The 21,561-nt window shown below is 34.0% G+C and overlaps 3 protein-coding genes across 4 annotated transcripts; all 3 read left to right on the forward strand.

Annotated features, from left to right (window-relative positions):
- The first annotated feature begins 4,510 nt into the window (after positions 1-4,510).
- On the forward strand, positions 4,511-5,967 carry LOC113776230 (putative receptor like protein 25). The gene is made up of 2 exons (XM_027321344.1): positions 4,511-5,005; positions 5,887-5,967. The coding sequence occupies exons 1-2, from the start codon at positions 4,511-4,513 to the stop codon at positions 5,965-5,967; spliced, it is 576 nt and encodes a 191-aa protein (XP_027177145.1).
- Positions 5,968-8,526: 2,559 nt separating this feature from the next.
- On the forward strand, positions 8,527-9,474 carry LOC113776235 (receptor-like protein EIX2). Its single transcript, XM_027321350.1, has one exon. It carries the CDS (start codon positions 8,527-8,529, stop codon positions 9,472-9,474), a length of 948 nt encoding a protein of 315 aa, XP_027177151.1.
- Positions 9,475-14,964: 5,490 nt separating this feature from the next.
- LOC113775571 (receptor-like protein EIX2) lies at positions 14,965-19,166 on the forward strand. 2 transcript variants are annotated; one of them, XM_027320512.1, is made up of 4 exons: positions 16,344-16,405; positions 16,498-16,546; positions 16,769-17,929; positions 18,965-19,166. In XM_027320512.1, the coding sequence occupies exons 1-3, from the start codon at positions 16,364-16,366 to the stop codon at positions 17,545-17,547; spliced, it is 870 nt and encodes a 289-aa protein (XP_027176313.1). In that variant the 5' UTR covers positions 16,344-16,363; the 3' UTR covers positions 17,548-17,929; positions 18,965-19,166. The 2 variants fall into 2 exon arrangements, with proteins under 2 accessions (XP_027176312.1, XP_027176313.1); XM_027320511.1 differs by having other exon boundaries at positions 14,965-16,546.
- The last annotated feature ends 2,395 nt before the right edge of the window (positions 19,167-21,561 follow it).

The following is a 21,561-nucleotide window of genomic DNA, read 5'->3' on the forward strand; positions in this document are numbered from 1 at the left end:
CACTCATTTATAATTATGTATCCATCAAAACAACATGTGTCCATTTAGCTTCCATGAATTAGATGAATTGCAGAGAATCTTCACCCAATTGGAGACTTTTCCCATATAATTGCAGACATGAACAGATCATAAAATTTGACAAGTGAAAGTATTGGAACGCCAAACCTACTATTCTAACCCTTTTGAAACGCTATATGCAATGTTTTAAAAATCGGACCGTTAATCGAACCGGTGAAGTGAAAGGGTCGAGATTCAATCGGTCGGATCGGTTCAACCTCGGTTCAATGAATTTTTTTAAAAATAATTTATATAAATATATATGTGCACAAAATAAGACATGTAATGGATAATTTAATACTTTATATAATGAAAAGTTTACTATTTTTGAATAACTTGGATTTTTGAAAATAAATTTTTTAAATTATAAGTTAAAACAAATAAATTCCATTTCAATTTCAATTATATCTACCAAAAAAATCTTAAATATAATCCAAAAATATCACAATATTTGAAATTATACAAAATTCACGTCTATGAAAATTTAGACATTGTGAACTTAAATTTTAATTTACATTTTGGAATTTAAATTTACAATTTAAAAAAGGAAGTTTGGAGTTCGAAGAAAATCAAGAGAATTGAAAATAGAAATGCAAATTTGATAAGAAACAAAAAATGAGATAAAAGTGAGTGGTTGTGGTATTAAATAAATTGGGTTAAAGAAAAATAATTCTTTTTTAACTTTTTTAAATTTAATGGACAAAAACAAAATTAAAATATGGAAGAAAACATCAATAAATTAAAAATAAAGAGGTTTGATTAAAAATGAGTGGCAAAAGAAAAGATGATAGAGAGAGAGTGTGTGTGTGTGTGTATTGAAGATTAAAAAGAAAGAGTCATGAAAGGATGATATTTTGTAAAAAAAATGGAACAAAAGAAATATGAGTGTTTGTTTTATATAAATAAGTTATCAAAACAAACTAATAAGATGTGATAGTGCAACGGTTACTACATTGGTCTTCTATTACAAAGGTCTTGAGTTCGAATCTTGGTAACTACATTTTGCAAAAAAAAAAAAAAAAAAAAAAAAAAGGAAAACTCAAAAACCGGAAATAACCGGTTCAAATCCGGTTCAGCGGTTTCGCGGTCCGACCGGTTTTTGACCGATTTCTTGACAAAGTCAAACCTGGCATTGAACCGGACCGGAGCCATGGCCGGTTCGCGATTCAACCGGTCGAACCGGCTGGTCCGGTCCGGTTTTCAAAACACTGGCTATATGTGGACGGTGGACGTCTTGATATTGGATGCTATGCATTTAGGAATTTTTGTTTGTCCTTTTCTTGGTTTGATATTTGCATTCTAGGTTGTTGGTCTATTCTTCTTTTTTTCTTGAGCTTCATCTTCTTTATAATTTAAAAGCCACTAAAATGTTTTACTTATGAAAAACTTTATGATGCCACATTAATGTCAAAGAATGTCTTTCTTGGAGAAAGAAATATAGATTAGCTCAAAAAAAGACTAAAAAAGGAGTTCCATACTTGCTGTTTGTCGCACTATATATAATTCACTTTACATATACAAGGTTTTTTGAATGCTCAAACCTCTTATTCAAGTACATAAACTTTTGAAAGATCAAATTTTGATAATGAACAAGTACATAAAAATAAACAAAACTTTTTTGATAAATGTGCACCTTTTTTTTTTTTGTAACTATCCAACATGCAATGCAGACTACCGTCCTTCGTGCTTCTTTAACATAGACCTATTAAATTTAGGATTTGTGACAAATTTTCAATAGGTTTGGAGATTTTAAGTCAAACATTTTAATATTAATTTAGATTGCAAACAACTGATAGAGAATCAAAATTTCCATTAATCCGGTACAAAATATTCTCTAAGGATTTTATCCACAAGAAAATAAAAATTTTTCACGGTGGGTCACGACTTCCATTGACGAGTGGACTTAGACACATCCGCCAATTTTGTACCCAACTTGGAACGTTATATGTTGCCCGTCAAGATCTTGAACGTTGTTTTTTAAGGTTTTCTATGCTTCTTAAAATTTTAAATGCGCGTTTGAAATTCTCAAAAAATTACTTTTTCTCGTTTTATGTGGAAATTTGAGTTGTATTGCTAATGCTTACAGTTAATGATAACTAACAAAAAACTGCTCATGTATATTGTTTTCACACAAAATTTCATAAAACATGAATTCTCAAAATGTAAAACTAATTTCCAGAAAACTAATTTTTACAATTAAATATAACTTGAATTATTTACGCATACATATAGTGTGCTCCGATCACTAGTTCATAAGAATAACAAAACTTAATTAGGATTGAGTTTTTATGGTAACGTCGGTATCCAAATTAAATTAAAATCCAAAAATAAAATGAATTAATATTTCCATTTGTATGTCACCAAAGATTTTCCTCACAAGCACGCAAGGATTTTCCACGCTGTCTTTCCCCTCCAACACATTAACAAATTTTTTTCCAGGAGGACTTGAAGCCGTTATCCTTTATCATCTTTGTATGGTTCCATTCTACTTCCCACAAACACAAAATGGTGAAGTGATGCTTTTTGTAAGTGTATAAATGAGGCCACTCAACTGAGATAACTATATCAAATAAACCAATAATACCAAAGAAATCCAATGGAGCATCATCCTCTTTGTACTACTTCATCTTCATTACTACTCTTCTTATTCAGTTCTATTCCTGTAAACAGCCAATTCACATTTGGCAGCAGCAAACAAGCTCATAATTATTCGAATGTCTCTTGTATTGAGAATGAACAACAAACTCTTCTTCAATTCAAGTATAGGTTGATAGATGAATCAAATCGACTGTTATTTTGGATTGGAGAAAATTGTTGTTCATGGGAAGGTATTATACACATACTATAAAATATGTTTTTATTCACATGCATCACACACACGGTACAAATATGTATGTATATTATGCACATATGTTTTTATTCCCATGAAATTTGCAAATTCTTGATCTCGGCGACAATCGACTAAAGGATATTATACCAGCTTGGATTGGGGAAAGGTTATCAAATTTAATGTGTCTAAGCTTTCAGTCAAATAACTTCCATGGAGCTATTTCTGATACGCTCTACCAACTCTCACATCTTCGAGTGATGAACTTAGCACATAATAACTTGAGTAGATTTATTCCTCACTGCTTTAATAACATTAGTACCATGGTATCAGGCCAAGAAGGAGATTATAGCGTTGGCGAGATCCCTGATGAATAATGGAACTCGATCAATTGAAATTTTGAATCTTTCACAATCATTTGACTGGAAGGATTGCCGAGAAGATCGGCAACTTGAAGCACTTGATCTATCTCCCCGAAAGCTTATCTGATTTGTACTCATTGAACTCCCTGAATTTGTCACACAATAAACTTTCAGGGCCAATACCTGTAGGAAATCAACTTCAGACCTTGACTGATCCATCTATCTATGAAGGAAATAGTGGACTTTGTGGCAAACCGCTCCAAATCAACTTCTCGAAACACAAGTTGTCTACAAAAAAGGGCCTACTCATGATGATAAAGGCCACAACAAGTCTGATTGGTCTTGGTTTTATGCTGGTATACGACCGGGGTTTGCTGTCAGGCTCTTGAGAGTTTTGGGAATCCTTCTCTTCAAGAAATCATGGCGCTATTCATACTTCAAGTTTATAGAAAGTGGCTTTGAGAAAATCTGGGTAATGATTGCATTGAAGACTACTCACCTGAGGATAAAGAGAAGAAAAGTAAACCAGAAAACAGAAATCAAGAGCCAAGAATGGGACTATTCACCTACACCATAGCCGGTGGCGGTTTCATCTTAATCGGTGCTTGGGAATCGTTCGTATCTTCCTCTGAATGTATCCACAATACGCCACTATCTCCGCCCCTTACCAACCCTCACGCCATTTCAGCTATTAACAACAGTAGCACTCAAACAAAAAAGGCCCCTGTTTCTTCATCATCTGTAACATGCATATCAATCTCCGTCCTTTCTTTCTTCTTCATTCTAAACTCTCTCATCTCCATCTCCGACGCCCGCAACTCCAAAGACCACGTCGGTTTCGCCTTCCAGTTAGAGGTAATCGCAATTGCTCTCTTTTTTTTCCTCTACTCAACTCTGGGTCTCTTCGCGCATGTCAAGATTTCGTTTCAATTTCCTTCGACGATCCTCAATATGCTGCTTCTTTTCGCTTTGGGCGAAGAATTTTTGTTCTTTTACGTTAGAAGAAAGAACCCCAGGGGGTAGAAAACTGATACTACGATCTCTTCCTCGTGCCAATAGGCATTTGTCTATTTTGTACTATTCTAGAACTGAAAAGTCCGAAATCGAATAATGCAAGATTGGGACGCGGGGTTGGACTGGTTTTACAAGGTATGTGGATAGTCCAAATGGAAGAGAAGTTGAGTATGACGCATGGAGCCTTGAGCTTGTTAAATCCGTAAGCCTCTCAGCAAATAATTTAGTGGGCGAGATCCCTGATGAGATAATGGAGCTGGTTCAATTGCAAGTTTTGAATCTTTCACAAAATCATTTGACTGGAAGGATCCCCAAGAAGATTGGCAACTTGAAGCAACTTGAAACACTTGATCTATCAATGAATGCACTCTCCGGTGCAATCCCCGAAAGCTTATCTGATTTGTACTCATTGAACTCTCTGAATTTGTCACACAATAAACTTTCAGGGCCAATACCATCAGGAAATCAGCTGCAAACCTTGACCGATCCATCCATCTATGAAGGAAACAGTGGACTCCGTGGCAAACCGCTCCCAAATAGCTGCTGGGAACACAAATTGCCTACCAAAAATGGGCCTAGTGATGATGATGAAGGCCACAGCGAATCTGATTGGTCTTGGTTTTATGCTGGTATAGGACCGGGTTTTGCTGTCGGGCTCTTGGGAGTTTTGGGAATCCTTCTCCTCAAGAAGTCATGGCGCTATGCATACTTCAAGTTTGTAGAAAGTGCCTGTGACAAAATCTGGGTAAAGACCACTCGCCTGAGGAGGAATTTTCGTTGAGTAAGTTCCTATAAAAGCACTTATACTCTGTTTTTCATATCACACACTAAGGAGCCAAAATATCCGTAGCATACTATCTTTGATAATTTGCTCTTCGAAAATTTCACATTTTTGTAGACATTCCTTCATCTAACTTATTCTTTTTACTTTTTATATGCTGATCGTAGAGAACTAATTAGAACTTAACATTCATAATTTGCAACCTATTGTGATTTGTAATTTTGTTTTTTTTCCAAATATTTCTAAGGATTTATTTTATGCGTTTGTCCAATACAAGAAAATTATAGCTCAATAAGTTTTTTTTTTCAAACAAAGAATCTTAAGAAGTTATATCAACAAAAGAATAACATACCAATTTTAATAGATAGGAGTATAAAGTAGTAGATGCCTGATACCGAATAGCTTACCAACAAGATTCTAACATCAAATTCGTAGCTTTCAAAGAAAATTTTTTTCCCAATAAGTACTATACTAGTTTATGCTAATAGTTAATTTAGTTATGTAATTTCTAATTGGTATACAGTCTAGCTTTTCTGCCAATAACTTTTACAAACTACTAATTAATGATTGTTAGGTATTTTTTAACCTTTGATTACAGAAGATGAATAAATTCTTATGGTCATGTAATGCTTATGTATATGTTGCCCCTCCTAGACTAGTTTTCTACCTCCTCCACCACTGCAAGGAGTAAAGATTTGACAATTTGTGTATTTCAGACTAGACGGTCTTAACTTTTCATTTATCTTTTTCTTGTAATAAATCTTGAACTTTAATGTTTTTTTTTTTTTGAAATTGGCACTTCTCTAGAGAAAATTTATTAACGTTGCTACTTTGCTATCTTTCAGACTATCAGAGTGGCTGCTGCTGTTGTTGTCCAGAGTGCCTCGAGAAGCAATAGTAGTTTTGTTGTGTTTTCGTGTATTTAAGCTTCGAGTGTTCAGTGTTTTTCTGTTTTGTTTTGCATCTCAAGATGTAATCTGAGGATTAGTCCTCTTTCTACAGCTGTGAATTCTATGTCATACCAAAGTTTCAATTGTTTGCTTAAACAAATTTTGGAATTTTGTTTTACCTTCTCTCATTCTCGTCCAATGCAAAGATGCATGTCATGTGCCTCGAAAATTAGATAAACGCTAGTTGTAGTCTTGTAGACACTTCTCGTTTTTCCTGCTAGTCCAACCAACGCTAGCAACGTAGTTTAGAAGAGAAAAATCCAACGCTAATTGATTAGGCACTTTTTGCGCAAGTTTCATCCATCACCTGTGTTCACGATATTTTCATGCATTTTTCTTATTTCAGATCCCTTTTTTTTTTTATCATTTTCTTGCCATTATACCCATTCTTCTATTTACTTTTTTTTTTTTTTTATTATTCTCATTTGCATTATCATGACCCCGCCAAGGTCATCTGGGACGTTGCAATTAATGCGATCTCACCAATTAGGAAATTTTGGCCCAATTCGAGAGGGTAGGATCTCAATTTTGCACCCGTAGGTGATTTTCAAAATGCAACACATTTAATGATTAGTTTGGAAACATTTCGTTTTGAACCACACCATTTGTTCTGTGATGTCAGAAATAAATGATTGATAGGGCTTAACGTTAAGTGCACAATTCAGAATGACTTGGACTTGGGCCAAGTTAGAGTCAACCTAAAGTAGGCCCAACAGAAATGATGATATCAAATTCAAATAATTTATATGTTTAATACTTATCTGTATTCCAAATCCAAAGTACTCAAATTTTGTGAAATAATAAGTGTGTTTGTTAATAATAATTATCTTGAAACAATAATATTTTAGTTATATAATATATATTTAAAAATGAATACATATAATAACTATTTTAGCTTATAAATTTTTGTTTGATTGGTAAATATAAACATTTTAGAAATATAAATATCTATGATTTTACAAAAAAAAAAAAAAAAAATTCAAGGTGATCTAATCCCAGCCTGATGCCCATTTTGATAAATGGGTAGAGATGAGCCTGTGCATGTAGGAGTTTTCGATAGGACCAATTTGGGCCTGCAAATGATTTTGTGTTCTTGTTTTGGGTTTAAACTTAGTTTTATTAGAATAAACATCAACTGTGTCAAATTAGCTAATGTTAAAATGTCATTGTACTAAAAGTTCTATTTAATTAAAGACTTTTTCTTTTTCTTGGATGATGGGAATAACAATGCATAAATATCTTGTTAAAGATACGATCCAAAATTTAATACTAGCAGTTATCATGTTGGAAGTTCGTGGATACCACTAAGTGGCACTTATTTTAAAATAGTAAATTTTAACAATGGATACTTAATAGACAAACCCAAACTTATGTGAAAAAATAAAGTAGAGACTCTCCAACAATTCTTTATGAGTTTCCACTCAAACAACTTAATAAAATAGTAAGATTTAGTTATTTCCACTGGCGATCATGAGCCAATTTATTAATGACCATGTGCTTACAGCTGAAATACTAAATTGGAAAGTGAACCAAAATTCTTCATCAATGATTCATAAATAATTGAACAGGCATTTTCTTTCATGTGCTCAGAATCTTCATCCATGATTTTTGGAGGCTTATTTGGCTCACATAAATTCTGTCAGGAAATCAAAGTCAAAGAACCCCGATTGCATAATACCGGAGTTGGTGTTGAGAAGTAGTATTCATACATATTGACATGATTCCAATTCTGACAATGATCGCGATAATACACCAATTGGAAAAAATAATGTAGGGATATACAAATAAGAAAATAACATAGGATCTGTTTAAGGAGTGCTCGACTATGTTGGGGTTCATGTATTAATATCATGGAAAAGTAAAGTTATATAGAAAAAAAAATTTATAAATGCAAGATAAGACAATAATTGCTAGTGATTATGATACATGCACACGGAAGGTAGGTTGAATGTGATTTATGTGTGGTAATAAATCCTTTAGAAAAACAGAATAACTTAATAATCGTTATCAATGATTCGTAATTCATAAATAATTGAACATGCATCTTCTTTAGTGTCCCACAATCTTCATCAACGATTTTGGCAACTGACCTAACAAGTTGATAGAATCCTGTCCTATCTTCTCTCTTTCGCTCTACCAACCTGGATACAACGCACACAAGCGCATAAACGAAATGACCCTTATTGCATGTGGACATTATTCTGTGGAAACTAACAATATGTCCTTCTTCTCTATAATGATAGACTAAAAATATCCTAACTATATATATATGTGTGTGTGTGGATGTGTGTATATCCTAACGATATATATGTGTGTATGTGTATGTATATATATACATATATATCATGAGAATCACTTGTATATTTATTTTAGATACCTACTCTTTCCAGGGCATTTTAATAGAAAACTAATTATTCCATGTATTTTATGATTTTTTTTTTATCACGAGAATACTTAAGCTGTTACCTGCAATTGGGGGCACTTGAGATTCTGCATTTGAATGGAAATAAATTCATTGGAAGGCTCCCGTCATCAATGCAGCATCTGAGCAATTTGGTAATTTTTGATCTTGGTGAAAATGGGCTAAGGGATACCATACCAGCTTGGATTGGGGAAATGTCATCAAATTTGATGTTTCTAAGATTTCAGTCAAATAACTTCTATGGAGGTATTTCTGACAAGCTCTGCCTACTCTCAAATCTTCAAGTGCTGAACCTGGCACACAATAACTTAACAGGATATATTCCTCATTGTTTTAACAACTTCTCAATGATGGTATCAAGTGAACATGGAAGCATTCTCACGATAACTTACGATACCACCAACCTTCAAAACTATAAGGGAGGAAATGAACTTGAGTACTCCTTTGGGAACCTTGTGCTCATTAAATCCATAAGCCTCTCAACAAATAATTTAGTGGGTGAGATCCCTGATGGGATAATGGATCTGGCTGGTATACAAACTTTGAACCTTTCTCACAACCATTTGACTGGAAGGATCTCTGAGAAGATTGGCAACTTAAAGCGACTTGAAACGCTAGATCTATCAATGAATGAATTCTTCGGTGCAATACCTAACAACTTATCAACAATAAACTCATTGAGCTTCCTAAATTTGTCACACAATAGCCTTTCAGGGGAAATACCATCAGGAAATCAACTTCAGACCTTAACCGATCCATCCATCTATGAAGGAAATAATGGACTTTGTGGCAAGCCACTCCCAAAGAGCTGCCCCGAGAACAAGTCACCAGCCAAAAATGATCCTATCCTAGATGACAAAGATCATGGTGAGTTTGATTGGTCATGGTTTTATGCTGGTCTAGGACCTGGTTTTGCTCTCGGCCTCGTGGGATTCTTGGCAATCCTTCTCTTCAAGAGGTCTTGGCGCTATGCATACTTCGAGTTTCTGGAAAGTGCAAGTGACAGAATTGCCGCAATGATAGCATTGAAGACTACTCGGCGTGCGAGGAACTTCCGTTGAGTAAGTACACAGAAAAGCGCGTAAGGCACTACAATTCACGTAGCTTATTATCCTTGCTCATTGAGCATGTCACATTTATTATCGTAATTGTTTTTTCTTTACCGATTACAAATTTGACTGTATGTAGAGAATTAAGCACTTAATGATTTATTATGTATTATTGAACCGTTGTTTATAGTATAAACATCTAAAGTTGATATGTTGCCCTTCCTTGATTAGTTTTCTACCTCCTCCACCATTGTCAAGGAGTAAAGATTTGACAATTTGTATATTTTAGACTAGTCAATCTTGACTTTTCATAGATCTTGTCTTTTCGTAAAATGTCAACTTTAATTTTTTTTTTGAATTGGCAGTTAGCTTGGGAAAACTTATGAATGTGCTTGTTACTACTGTTGAGTCAGTCAGAATGAGCAATTTCTTCCAGGTGATTTGAGAAGCGGCATTAATTTAATTTACTCTATTGTTGTATGATTATTTTTTTAGTACTCTATATTTTTCAGTTTTCCTTGGCATCTCCTGATGTAAGCTGAGGATTAGACCTCCTTTTTTTTACATGCTATTATTATATGTAAATGAAATGTAAGTATAATAGTCTGCCTGAAAAAGTTATGAAGAATAGTTAAGCTATATAGACTTGGCTTCATGTAATGATAATAAGGTACTTGTTATGATTTAGTTGTTGGCTTTGCGACCAAGTTCACTGAGTAAATTCCTTAGAGGTGTTGAGCCGTTGTTGGTTTGGTTAACAACGGAAAATAGCATGGTAAGAACAAATGATTTCCAGAAAAAGTAGTGTTTATATTTTGGATTATGCATTTGTCTAAGTAAATTAGTGGCAATACAGAAAATCAATCTTGAATTGACATCTTTAATTTCACAATTCATTAGGTATGATCAATTGATGTGTTAATAGCTAGAATTTATTAATTTGATTCCTAATCTTTAATCAAAATTGTCTTCATAATTTCAATGCCAATCCCAGCCCGCTTGTTTTTATTTTCATAACGCAGAAACAAAAGATGCCCCATTGATGATTGAACCATATATAACGAATTCAAGGACAATTTTCGAATGATCTACTTTCTCATGTTTCTTCTGCAGATCGAGTATAATGAAAATAACTAAAGATGAATATTAACTCGTAATTATTGTACACTCCAAATAAGAGATCTAGAACAATAACCAAAAATTTATGTAAATCAACGATGCATTCAAAGTTATTGATCGGCCTATTTTGAGTTGTCTACATTTTGATAGTTCTCCACATTTTAATCTCGAAAACAAAAATGAAACAGAAAAATCTCAATCTTGAACTACCTGAGCCGTCCCCTTAGAAATGTTTATAATTGACCCTGTAGCTGAGGTTCAAATTGATTGGCACAGTCACATACGTAGAGGGAGACTATTGGAAAAGCCAAATCTTTGTTTAACAACCAGACCAGCCCAGCACGTCAAGGACACAAAGGATAGCCAATTGTTCTCTCAGTATTATTTTTATTCTTACTATCTAACCCCTTTGAAACGCTAAATATGCATATCAAGATTCTGGAGATTGTTCCCTAGTAGCCAACTGATAGGGAATGAGCATTTCCATTAATTCAATGTAGAATATGTCTCCAAGGATTGTTTTTTCCACAAAAACATACAGATTTTCCACAGCGTGTCGTGACTTCCATTCACTGGTGGACTTGCACTAGGCGGACTCTGCATGTTTTCTTAACAGCTTATGAAAAGGGTGACAAAGTCTCATTGAATGTGTTGAAAAATGTTTTCATGTTTCATCACCAGAGAAAGAAATATAGATGCACACAATTATTTAGAAGTGTTCTCATCAACCAAAGAAAACTTGTTATCTTTAATCCCTCTGAAGAACAATCTAAAGATCATTTGCTTAACAAAATGTACCGATTGTTTTTTGTTTATATAAGTAATCTTGTATACACTATCGGTTTATGCATTAGCAGGTATAGATGCAGATCACGTACACAAGAATTGAATTTCAAATTTGAATCAAATTAAGAAGTATGATTCGATACTTGTTAATATATAAATTTGGTTGATTGTTGGAGACTGACTAATACAACCAACCATTAATTGAGTGGTCAATTTTTCACGAAGACTTCTAGGATGTCATTATTTTTTTTGGTCAGATATGATAAACCTACACTATTCTATACAAGGGGAAAGGGGACCTGAAAAGACCTAAGGGTAACTCGGAAGGGACTGAATCACTAGGGGAGGGGGACCTGAAGAGACCTAAGGGTAACTTAGAGGGGACTGAACCACCATCGGAACAGGCGGGTATACTACGCACTCTCATAGATTTTTTTTAAGCCAGCCCACATATTGTGACAATTGGTGGAAAATAAGGTTTAAACCCTTGATCTCCCGTCAAGCCTTAATGTTTTGATAGTGACCACCAACACAAAGGCTGGTGGTTTTTCAGGTAGTCATTATTATCAGCAATTTCTTCTCGTCAACTAGTATAGATGAATCACTCAAATATCATTACCCAAAAACGTCCAATGGGACACCTTGTTGGTATTTCTCTATCTTTACTGCTACTGTTCTTATTCAGCTTTACTCAAGTCTCCCGCCAGCTCCCATTTGGCAGCAGTAACCAATCTTATCATTAGTTAGATCTTTACTGGTATACTGTACTTGAAAAAATATTAAAATTATTAACAAACCCATAAATTTTGTTTGAAAAAGTAGGAAGTCATAAATAGGAAGTTTCGTTTGAAAAATAGAAAGGTCTTGTTAATAATATAGTAAATTTTGCTAAAAAAAGTGGCAAGATTTGTTAATGAAGTCATAAGTTTTTCTTGAAAAATAGTATGTTTATATAAAAAAAAATGCTAAGTTTTGGAAAAAAAATGGTAATTTTTGCTTAAAAAATCTAGTAAGATTTGATATTTAAATAGAAATTACAATAAATAATAAAATTTATTTGTTTTGTGCAAAAACTTACTAATATTCATACCAAATTTTGCTATTACAATTTTGCCCCAAGTGAAACCTGTGATAGCAGGTTAAAACCTATATGTTGCATCATATTAGCCACTCATTTATTATTATGGTGACTCCACGTTATTTAGACTTTTCTTTGTGTATAGTATGTCTTCAATAATGTGGGAAAAGATGTATAATTTGCTTTGGTTAAGTATGAAAAAGATTTCTTTCAAAAAAAAAAAAGTATGTAAAAAGATATATAGTTAGCACGGATTCCGATTTCTCCATTTAAATGTGAAAAAAATACTACAGTCCCTTTTCGATACGATACCTATAATTCTAATTCAATTATATCTTACCACATCGTTTAGTAATTTAAACTCTTAAAATAATCTAAGTGTTAATAACTCTTATCCTACATCCAACGGTGAATTTAATTTCATTGGTACTTTACCTTAAAGGGAACTGTAGAACTCCCCTAAAATGTAATATCGACTGACCACCTTGTAATATGATTATGCTACTGAAGATCAACTCTTGATGGCTTATCTATGTGGCATATAAAGGCCAAGTTTTAGTTGATCGAATTAAATCCCCATTAAAAAGCTAACGTTTCGAGAAAAAAAAAGAAAAAAAATTATTAAATCCCCACTAACATGTTGGTTTTACTGGCTTTTTCTTTGTTTAATTTTCACCACAAATAAATTTGAGATGCAGATTGGATGACAAGACATCATCAGCTTAAGTCAAATTTTGAAGCTAATTATGTGTCCATCAAAATGGTGTCCATTTATACTCGTAAACTTTTCAAAGTCTTGTGGTTAACTTCCATGAATTAGATGAATTGCATGATGCAATTGCAGAGAACCTTCACCTGACTACATGTATACAGTTGATACGTCATTGGGAATTTTTGCTGTCAACCAGACATGGATTGACTTTTTGGATAGAATTTTGAATTTAACGTCATTGCCCAAGAATTTGGTGGCTTGATGCTAGGAGTTGTTTTCCTTCTAAAATGACCCATATAATTGCCGACATGAACAGATCATATAATTTGGTTGAGGCCCCTACAATAAGTGCAAGTATTGGACCACCAAACCTACTACTATTCTAACCCCTTTGAAATGCCATACCTACTTCTATTCTAACCCCTTTGAAACGTCATATGTATTGGACGTCTTGATCTTGGAGGCTATGCATTTAGGAATTTTTCTTTGTTTTTTTTTGGGTTGTTAGTCTATTCTATTTTTTTTTTAGCTTCATCTTCTTTATAATTTAAAAGCAACTAAATGTTTTACTTATGAAAAGCTTTATATTGCCACATTAATGTCAAAGAATGTCTTCCTTGCAGAAAGAAATATAGATTAGCTCAAAAAAAATTGAAAAAGGAGTTCTATACTTTTTGAAAAAGGAGTCCTTCGGGAGAAGCTAATAGAGGTCATCCATTTTTGAAAGATCAAATTTTGATAATGAACAATTACAATAAAAAAAATTCAAAATCAACACAAAACTTTTTTGATAAATGTGCACCTTATTTTGTAACTATCCAACATGAAATGCAGACTACTGTCCTTCGTGTGTTAGATTTTGTTGCTTTCATCTCATGGAAACCTTATTTACTTGCTTCTTTAACATAGACGTATCAAATTTAGGATATGTGGCAAATTTTCAATAGGTCTGGTAATTTTAAGTCAAACATTTTTAAATTAATTTAGATTGCAAACGTGAGGGTCGTAAATCAGAAAATCAATTCCACAACCAACTGATAGAGAATCAAAATTTCCATTAAGTCAGTACAAAATATGGCTCTAAGGATTTTGTCCACAAGAAAATAAAAATTTTCCACGGTGAGTCACGACTTCCGTTGACGAGTGGACTTAGACACAGCACATCCGCCAATTTTTTCTACCCAACTTGGAACGTTATATGCTGCCCAATTTCTATGATCTTGAATGTTGTTTATTTAGTTTTTCTTTGCTTCTTATAATTTTAAATGCGCATTTGAAATTCTCAAAAAATTACTTTTTCTAGTTTTATGTGGAATTTTTAGTTGTATTGCTAATGCTTGCAATTAATGCTAACTAACAAAAATAACTGCTTATGTATATTGTTTTTCACACAAAAGTTCATAAAACATGAATTTTCAAAATATAAAACTAATTTCCAGAAAACTAATTTTTTCAATTAAATATAACTTGAATTATTTACGCATACATATAGTGTGCGACAAAACATAGGTTAGGATTGATTTTTAATGGAAACGTAGGCATCCAAATAAAATTAAAATCCAAATATAAAATGAATTAACATTTCCATTTGTGTGTCACCAAGGATTTTCCCCAAAAGCACGCAAGGATTTTCCACGCGGTCTTTCCCTCCCACCACGTTAACAAATAATTTTCAACGAAGACTTGAAGTCGTCGTCCTTTATCACCTTTGTATGGTTCCCTCCTACTTCCCACAAACACAGAATGGTGACGTGATGCTTTTTGTAAGTGTACAAATGTGGCCACCCATCTGAGCTTACTATATCAACTAAACCAATAATACCAAAGAAATCCAATGGAGCATCATCTTCTTTGTACTTTTTCATCTTTACTACTACTCTTCTTATTCTTATTCAGTTCAATTCCTGTAACCAGCCAATTCCCATTTGGCAGCAACAAACAAGCTCATAATTATTCAAATGTCTCCTGTGTTGAGAATGAACGACAAGCACTTCTTCAATTCAAGCATGGGTTGATAGATGAATCAAATCGTCTGTCTTCTTGGATTGGAGAAGAATGTTGTTCATGGGAAGGCATTAGTTGCCACAAAACCACTGGTAGTGTTTTGAAACTTGATCTACGCAATACGGTGCCATTTGATGATTCTGATGATGATTACTTCAAAAATTGCTTGGGAGGCCAATTAAGTCCATCTTTGGTCAATTTGACCAATTTGCGATATTTGGACCTGAGCTCGAATATTTTTTCAGGAATCCAAGTTCCCGCATTCTTTGGATTGTTGAAAAACTTGAGATACCTCAATCTCTCAAGTGCAAGATTTGATGGTGAAATTCCCCACCATTTAGGAAACCTCTCGCATTTACGGTATTTGGATCTTGCGTGGAATTCATTGAGCATTAAGGATCTCGGGTGGGTTGCTGGGCTCTCTTCTTTAGAAGGCCTAGTCCTGTCCAAGTTGAACCTTACAGCCGCTCAAGATGGGTTACAGTCAATTAACATGCTTCCTTCACTAACAACACTAGACTTGAATGCTTGTGAGCTCTTCATCCATCCTCATCTTTCACATGTCAATTTCACATCTCTTGCTTTCCTTGATCTCAGTTTGAATAAATTCAACAACTACAGGGCCCCTCCTTGGCTCCGTAATCTTACTGGCCTCCATGATCTTCGTCTTGGTAGTAATTCTCTTTTTGATTCAATTCATGGTCTGTTTGACCAAATGACCTGTCTCGTTCATCTCAATCTATCTTCAAACCACTTTTGTAATGCAAGCAGTCTTACTTATTTGGATCTGAGTTGGAATAATTTGCAAGGGTCAATACCAAGTGAAATAGGCCAACTTATAAATCTTACTTATTTGGATCTGAGTCACAATAATGTGCAAGGGTCAATACCAAGTGAAATAGGCCAGCTTTCAAAATTAACTAACCTATTATTGACCCGTAATAGCTTAAATGGTACCATACCGACCAATCTTGGGCAGCTGACGAAGCTACAAGCATTTGACGTTAGAAGCAATTCATTAACTGGGGTCCTATCTGAAGACCATTTTGCGAAACTCCGAGAGCTGAAGTACCTGGACCTGACCGGAAACTCACTCGCTCTGAACGTGAGCTCCTCATGGGTTCCTCCTTTTCAACTTCAAGAAATTTGGATGCAATCCATCATTGTGGGACCCAGGTTTCCAGCTTGGCTTCGGACGCAGAATGAGCTTGAGGTGTTGGACATGCGGAACGCGAGCATTTCAGGTGCCATACCGAGCTGGTTTCTCTCTAAAAACAAATCGTTTCCGTTGGGTTTATATCTTTCACACAATTTTCTTGCTGGACATATTCCGCAGCTTCAACGTGTGCTGTCGGTTCTCGCACTAAATGATAACCGTTTCACAGGTATGGACAAATTTAAATATTCGACAAATAGTCAAATAGTTTCCGTTGATATTTCATATTATCCTTTTCAAGAAATATCTCTAAGCTCCAACAAATTGGACGGATCTCTCAAATCGTTTCCGTTGGATATTTCATTTTTGGATCTTTCACACAATTTTCTTACTAGACAATTTTCACAAATTCCGCTGTGGTCTCTCTTTCTAAATGATAACTGTTTCACAGGTACTATCCCTGAAGACTTGTGCAAGTCGGAAAATTTATCAGAATTGGATCTATCCAACAATCTTCTGTCCGGAAGAGTTCCTCTGTGTCTAGGAAACTTGCGAGACCTGCAGTACCTATTCTTGGCAAATAACAGTCTATCCGGTCAAATTCCGAGTTCACTGGGTAACTTGTGGGGACTTTCTTATCTGCATTTGAATGCAAATAAATTCGTTGGGAAGCTCCCTGCCTCAATGCAGCATCTCAGCAATTTGCTAATTTTTGATGTCGGTGACAATGGACTGAAGGATACCATACCAGCTTGGATTGGGGAAAAGTTATCAGAGTTAATGTTTCTACGATTTCAGTCAAATAACTTCCATGGACCCATTTCCGATACACTCTGCCAACTCTCACATCTTCAAGTGCTGAACTTAGCACATAATAACTTGAGTGGATTTATTCCTCGCTGCTTTAACAACATTACTGCCATGGTATCAGGTCAAGATGGAGGTTTGGCCATTGAATCACAACAAAGCCTTCAAGACATTAAGGGAGGAAGAGAAGTTGAGTATGACGCATCGAGCCTTGAGCTTGTTAAATCCTTAAGCCTCTCAGCAAATAATTTAGTTGGTGAGATCCCTGATGAGATAATGGAGCTGGTTCAATTGCAAGTTTTGAATCTTTCACAAAATCATTTGACTGGAAAGATCCCTGATAAGATTGGCAACTTGAAGCAACTTGAAACACTTGATCTATCAATGAATGAACTCTTCGGTGCAATCCCTGAGCTTATCTGATTTGTACTCATTGAACTCTCTCAATTTGTCACACAATAAACTTTCAGGGCCAATACCATCAGGAAATCAGCTTCAAACCTTGACCGATCCATCCATCTATGAAGGAAACAGTGGACTCTGTGGCAAACCGCTCCCAAACAACTGCTGGGAACACAAATTGCCTGCCAAAAATGGGCCTATTGATGATGATGAAGGCCACAGCGAATCTGATTGGTCTTGGTTTTATGCTGGAATAGGACCGGGTTTTGCTGCCGGGCTGTCAGGAGTTTTGGGAATCCTTCTCTTCAAGAAGTCATGGCGCTATGCATATTTCAAGTTTATAGAAAGTGCCTGTGACAAAATCTGGGTAAAGACTACTCGCCCGAGGAGGAATTTCCGTTGAGTAAGTTCCTATAAAAGCACGCATACTCTGTTTTTCGTATCACACGCTAAGGAGCCACAATATCCGTAGCATACTATCTTTGATAATTTGCTCTTTGAAAATTTCACATTTTTGTAGACATTCCTTCATCTATCTTATTCTTTTTACTTTTATAGGATGATCGTAGAGAACTAATTAGAACTTAACATTCATAATTTGCAACCTATTGTGATTTGTAATTTGTTTTTCCAAATATTTCTAAGGATTTATTTTATGCGTTTGTCCAATATAAGAAAATTATAGCTCCATAAGTTTTTTTTTTCAAACAAAGAATCTTAATAAGTTAAATCAACAAAAGAATAACATACCAATTTTAATAGATAGGAGTATAAAGTAGTAGATGCCTGATACCGAATAGCTTAACAACAAGATTCTAACATCAAATTGGTAGCTTTCAAAGAAATTTTTTTTCCCAATAACCTATTACATGATTGGAGACCAAAATTTTCATTTCCTTAACTTTTGAAATTTTCGATCCCGAAAAACTTGATAACAAAACCTTATTTGCTTTACCTAGGTTCTTCCTTTCTATTGGCAACTGTTTCAACTGTCTCAAAATTTTGAATTCTAATAATTCTTTTCTATTATTCATATTTACATTTTGTTTTCCTATTTTCATTAAATTCCATATTATGCATTTTATTGAATTTTTTTATTTACACCTGATTATAAAGATAATAGCATGTGGAATAATTATTTTACCATTAGCATTTGAATGCAGTAAATATTCTATGTCGAGCAATTTAGATTGTTTATCTTGCTCATTGATCTAATTTTCCATCAATAGTTTTATATGCTTTAGAACAGTTCCATACCACCCACCACCCACCACTGCAAGGAGTAAAGATTTGACAATTTGTCTATTTCAGACTAGACAGTCTTAACTTTTCATATATCTTTTTCTTGTTATAAATCTTGAACTTTAATTTTTTTTTTTTTAAATTGGCACTTCTCTAGAGAAATTTTATTAACGATGGTACTTTGTGATCTTTCAAGTTGGTAGGCCTGCGACTATCAGAGTGGTTGCTGCTGTTGTTGTCCAGAGTGCCTCGAGAAGCAATAGTAGTTTTTTGGTGTTTTCGTGTATTTAAGCTTCGAGTATTCAGTGTTTTTCTGTTTTGTTTTGCATCTCAAGATGTAATCTGAGGATTAGTCCTCTTTCTACAGCTGTGAATTCTATGTCAAACCAGTGTTTCAATTGTTTGCTTAAACAAATTTTTGAATTTTGTTTTACCTTCTCTCATTCTTATCTATGCTCTTGTCCAATGCAAAGATGCATGTCATGTGCCTCCAAAATTAGATAAACGCTAGTTGTGGACACTTCTTGTTTTTCCTGCTAGTCCAACGCTAGCAACGTAGTTTAGAAAAGAAAAATCCAACGCTGGTCGATTAGGCACTTTTTGTGCAAGTTTCATCCATTGCCTGTGTTCATGATATTTTCATACATTTTTCTTATTTTAGATCCCTTTTTTTTTTATCATTTTCTTGCTATTATACCCATTCTTCTATTTATTTATTTTTTATTTTCTATTATTCTCATTTGCATTACCATGACCCCGCCAAGGTCGTTTAGGACATTGCAATTAATGCGATCTCACCAATTAGGAAATTTTGGCCCAATTAGAGATGGCAGGATCTCAGTTTTGCACGCGTAGGTGATTTTTCAAAATGCAATACATTCAATGATAATATACCAATTGGAAAAAATTAATGTAGGGATATACCAAATAAGAAAATAACATAGGATCTGTCTAAAGAGTGCTCGACTATGTTGGGGTTCATGTATTAATATTATGAAAAGGTAAAGTTATACAGAAAAGGTTTATAGACAATAATTGTTAGCAATTATAATACATACACATGGTAGACCAGGTTGAATATGATTTAAGTGCAGTAATAAATCCTTTAAAAAAATAGAATAACTTAATAACTTCTTTAGTGTTCCACAATCTTCATCAACGATTTTGGCAACTGACCTATCTTCTCTCTTTCCCTCTACCAACCTGGACAAAACGCACACAAGCACATAAACAAAAAGACCCTTATTGCATGTGGACATTATTCTGTGGAAACTAATTAACAATATGTCCTTCTTCTCTATAATGATAGACTAAAAATATCCTAACTATATATATATGTGTGCGTGTGTGTATATATATATATATATATCATGAGAATCACTTGCATTTTAATAGTGGATTTTTCTAACAGAAAACTAATTATTCCATGTATTTTATGGCTTTTTTTATCACGAGAATACTTACGCTGTTACCTGCAATTGTTTTTTCCACTTCCCTTTTTCGTTTATCATGTTTCTATTTCATATTAGTGCTTTATATTTATATTTATGTTTATGGGATGTTGCTTTGCTTATGCAAATAAAAATTAAAAAACGTATCTATTCAAATGTGGAATTTTGCACCTTACCACCCCAAATAAAAGTACAAAGCAAAAGATGTTGGAATGAGTTTATGCTATTTTGATTTTACGAATATTATTGTTATTTGTGATGGTAAAAGCATAGAAGTGTTTCCCACCTTTTTTGATGGGAGGTTGTATATCTACTTCATAATTACCATGAAACAATTTTCTTTGTTTCAAGAATTTATCTTTGTGAGAGGAAATAAATATACCAATGGATTTAGATTTGTATTGCTTAAAGTCACGATTTTACAGCCTGGTAATGCGAATTGTACTGCCTCCTGGAGAAAATCTTATAAGGCGATATCAAATAACTCTTTTGCAAATAAAATTAGGTTTGACGATAAAAATGATTTACCTCCAACTTTATAAACTAAAGTAATTTGCTCAATTACCACAAATTTCGTCATTAAAATTCACAATTGTACACACCATTGATGAGGGCCATAATACTTCAAAGTTCAAGTCTGTTCAACTACCACACAAAACCTGCATGGTTTTTAAAAAAATAAAAAGAAAAACAGAGGGCTGGGTTGAGCTCCGGGGGCACTAGGATACATAAGCCAATCGATAGTATAGGTAGTTTCTAAATGTTTTTCTGAGAGATTATTTGTAGATTAATCTTTTTAATATTGAGTGAGTTATAACTTTCTTTTTTTTTCATAAGTGTAGGCTATATGCAAACTACATGTATCAAAAGATTATTTTGTTTTGAAAACAATTTAAAGTATATTTGCTAAAAAAAATATTTTTGGAATTGGTCGGTTTAGTGTTAAAATATATGGATCTACATCTTCTAAAGTATGATAAATCTCTAATTTTTATAATATGATAAGAGTGTCAATTTGACTTTCATAATATTAGATATTTCGGTTGAAAATATTTGGGCTTTATGGTTAATTAGCTAATTAAGATTGCAAGTATACTATTGTCAATTTGTAACCTTTAATTGGGCCATGTTCTCTTATCAAACTAACCAGGGAAATAGGTAAGATTTTGGAAATCTCAGGGGTCTAGGTGTATTATGAGAATTCTAAGGAAAGGTTTCCAAACTAGAAGCTAATTGTATATTTTCTTTTCTTTTTTTGAACCTATTTTTTAGTAGGTGGAGGTCCTAACTTGACTCTTACTTACAACCCCTTTTATCTTACCACCCAATTGAACTGTCCTCC

The sequence above is a fragment of the Coffea eugenioides genome, chromosome 6 (genome assembly GCF_003713205.1).
Source record: "Coffea eugenioides isolate CCC68of chromosome 6, Ceug_1.0, whole genome shotgun sequence".
Taxonomy (NCBI): Eukaryota; Viridiplantae; Streptophyta; class Magnoliopsida; order Gentianales; family Rubiaceae; genus Coffea; species Coffea eugenioides.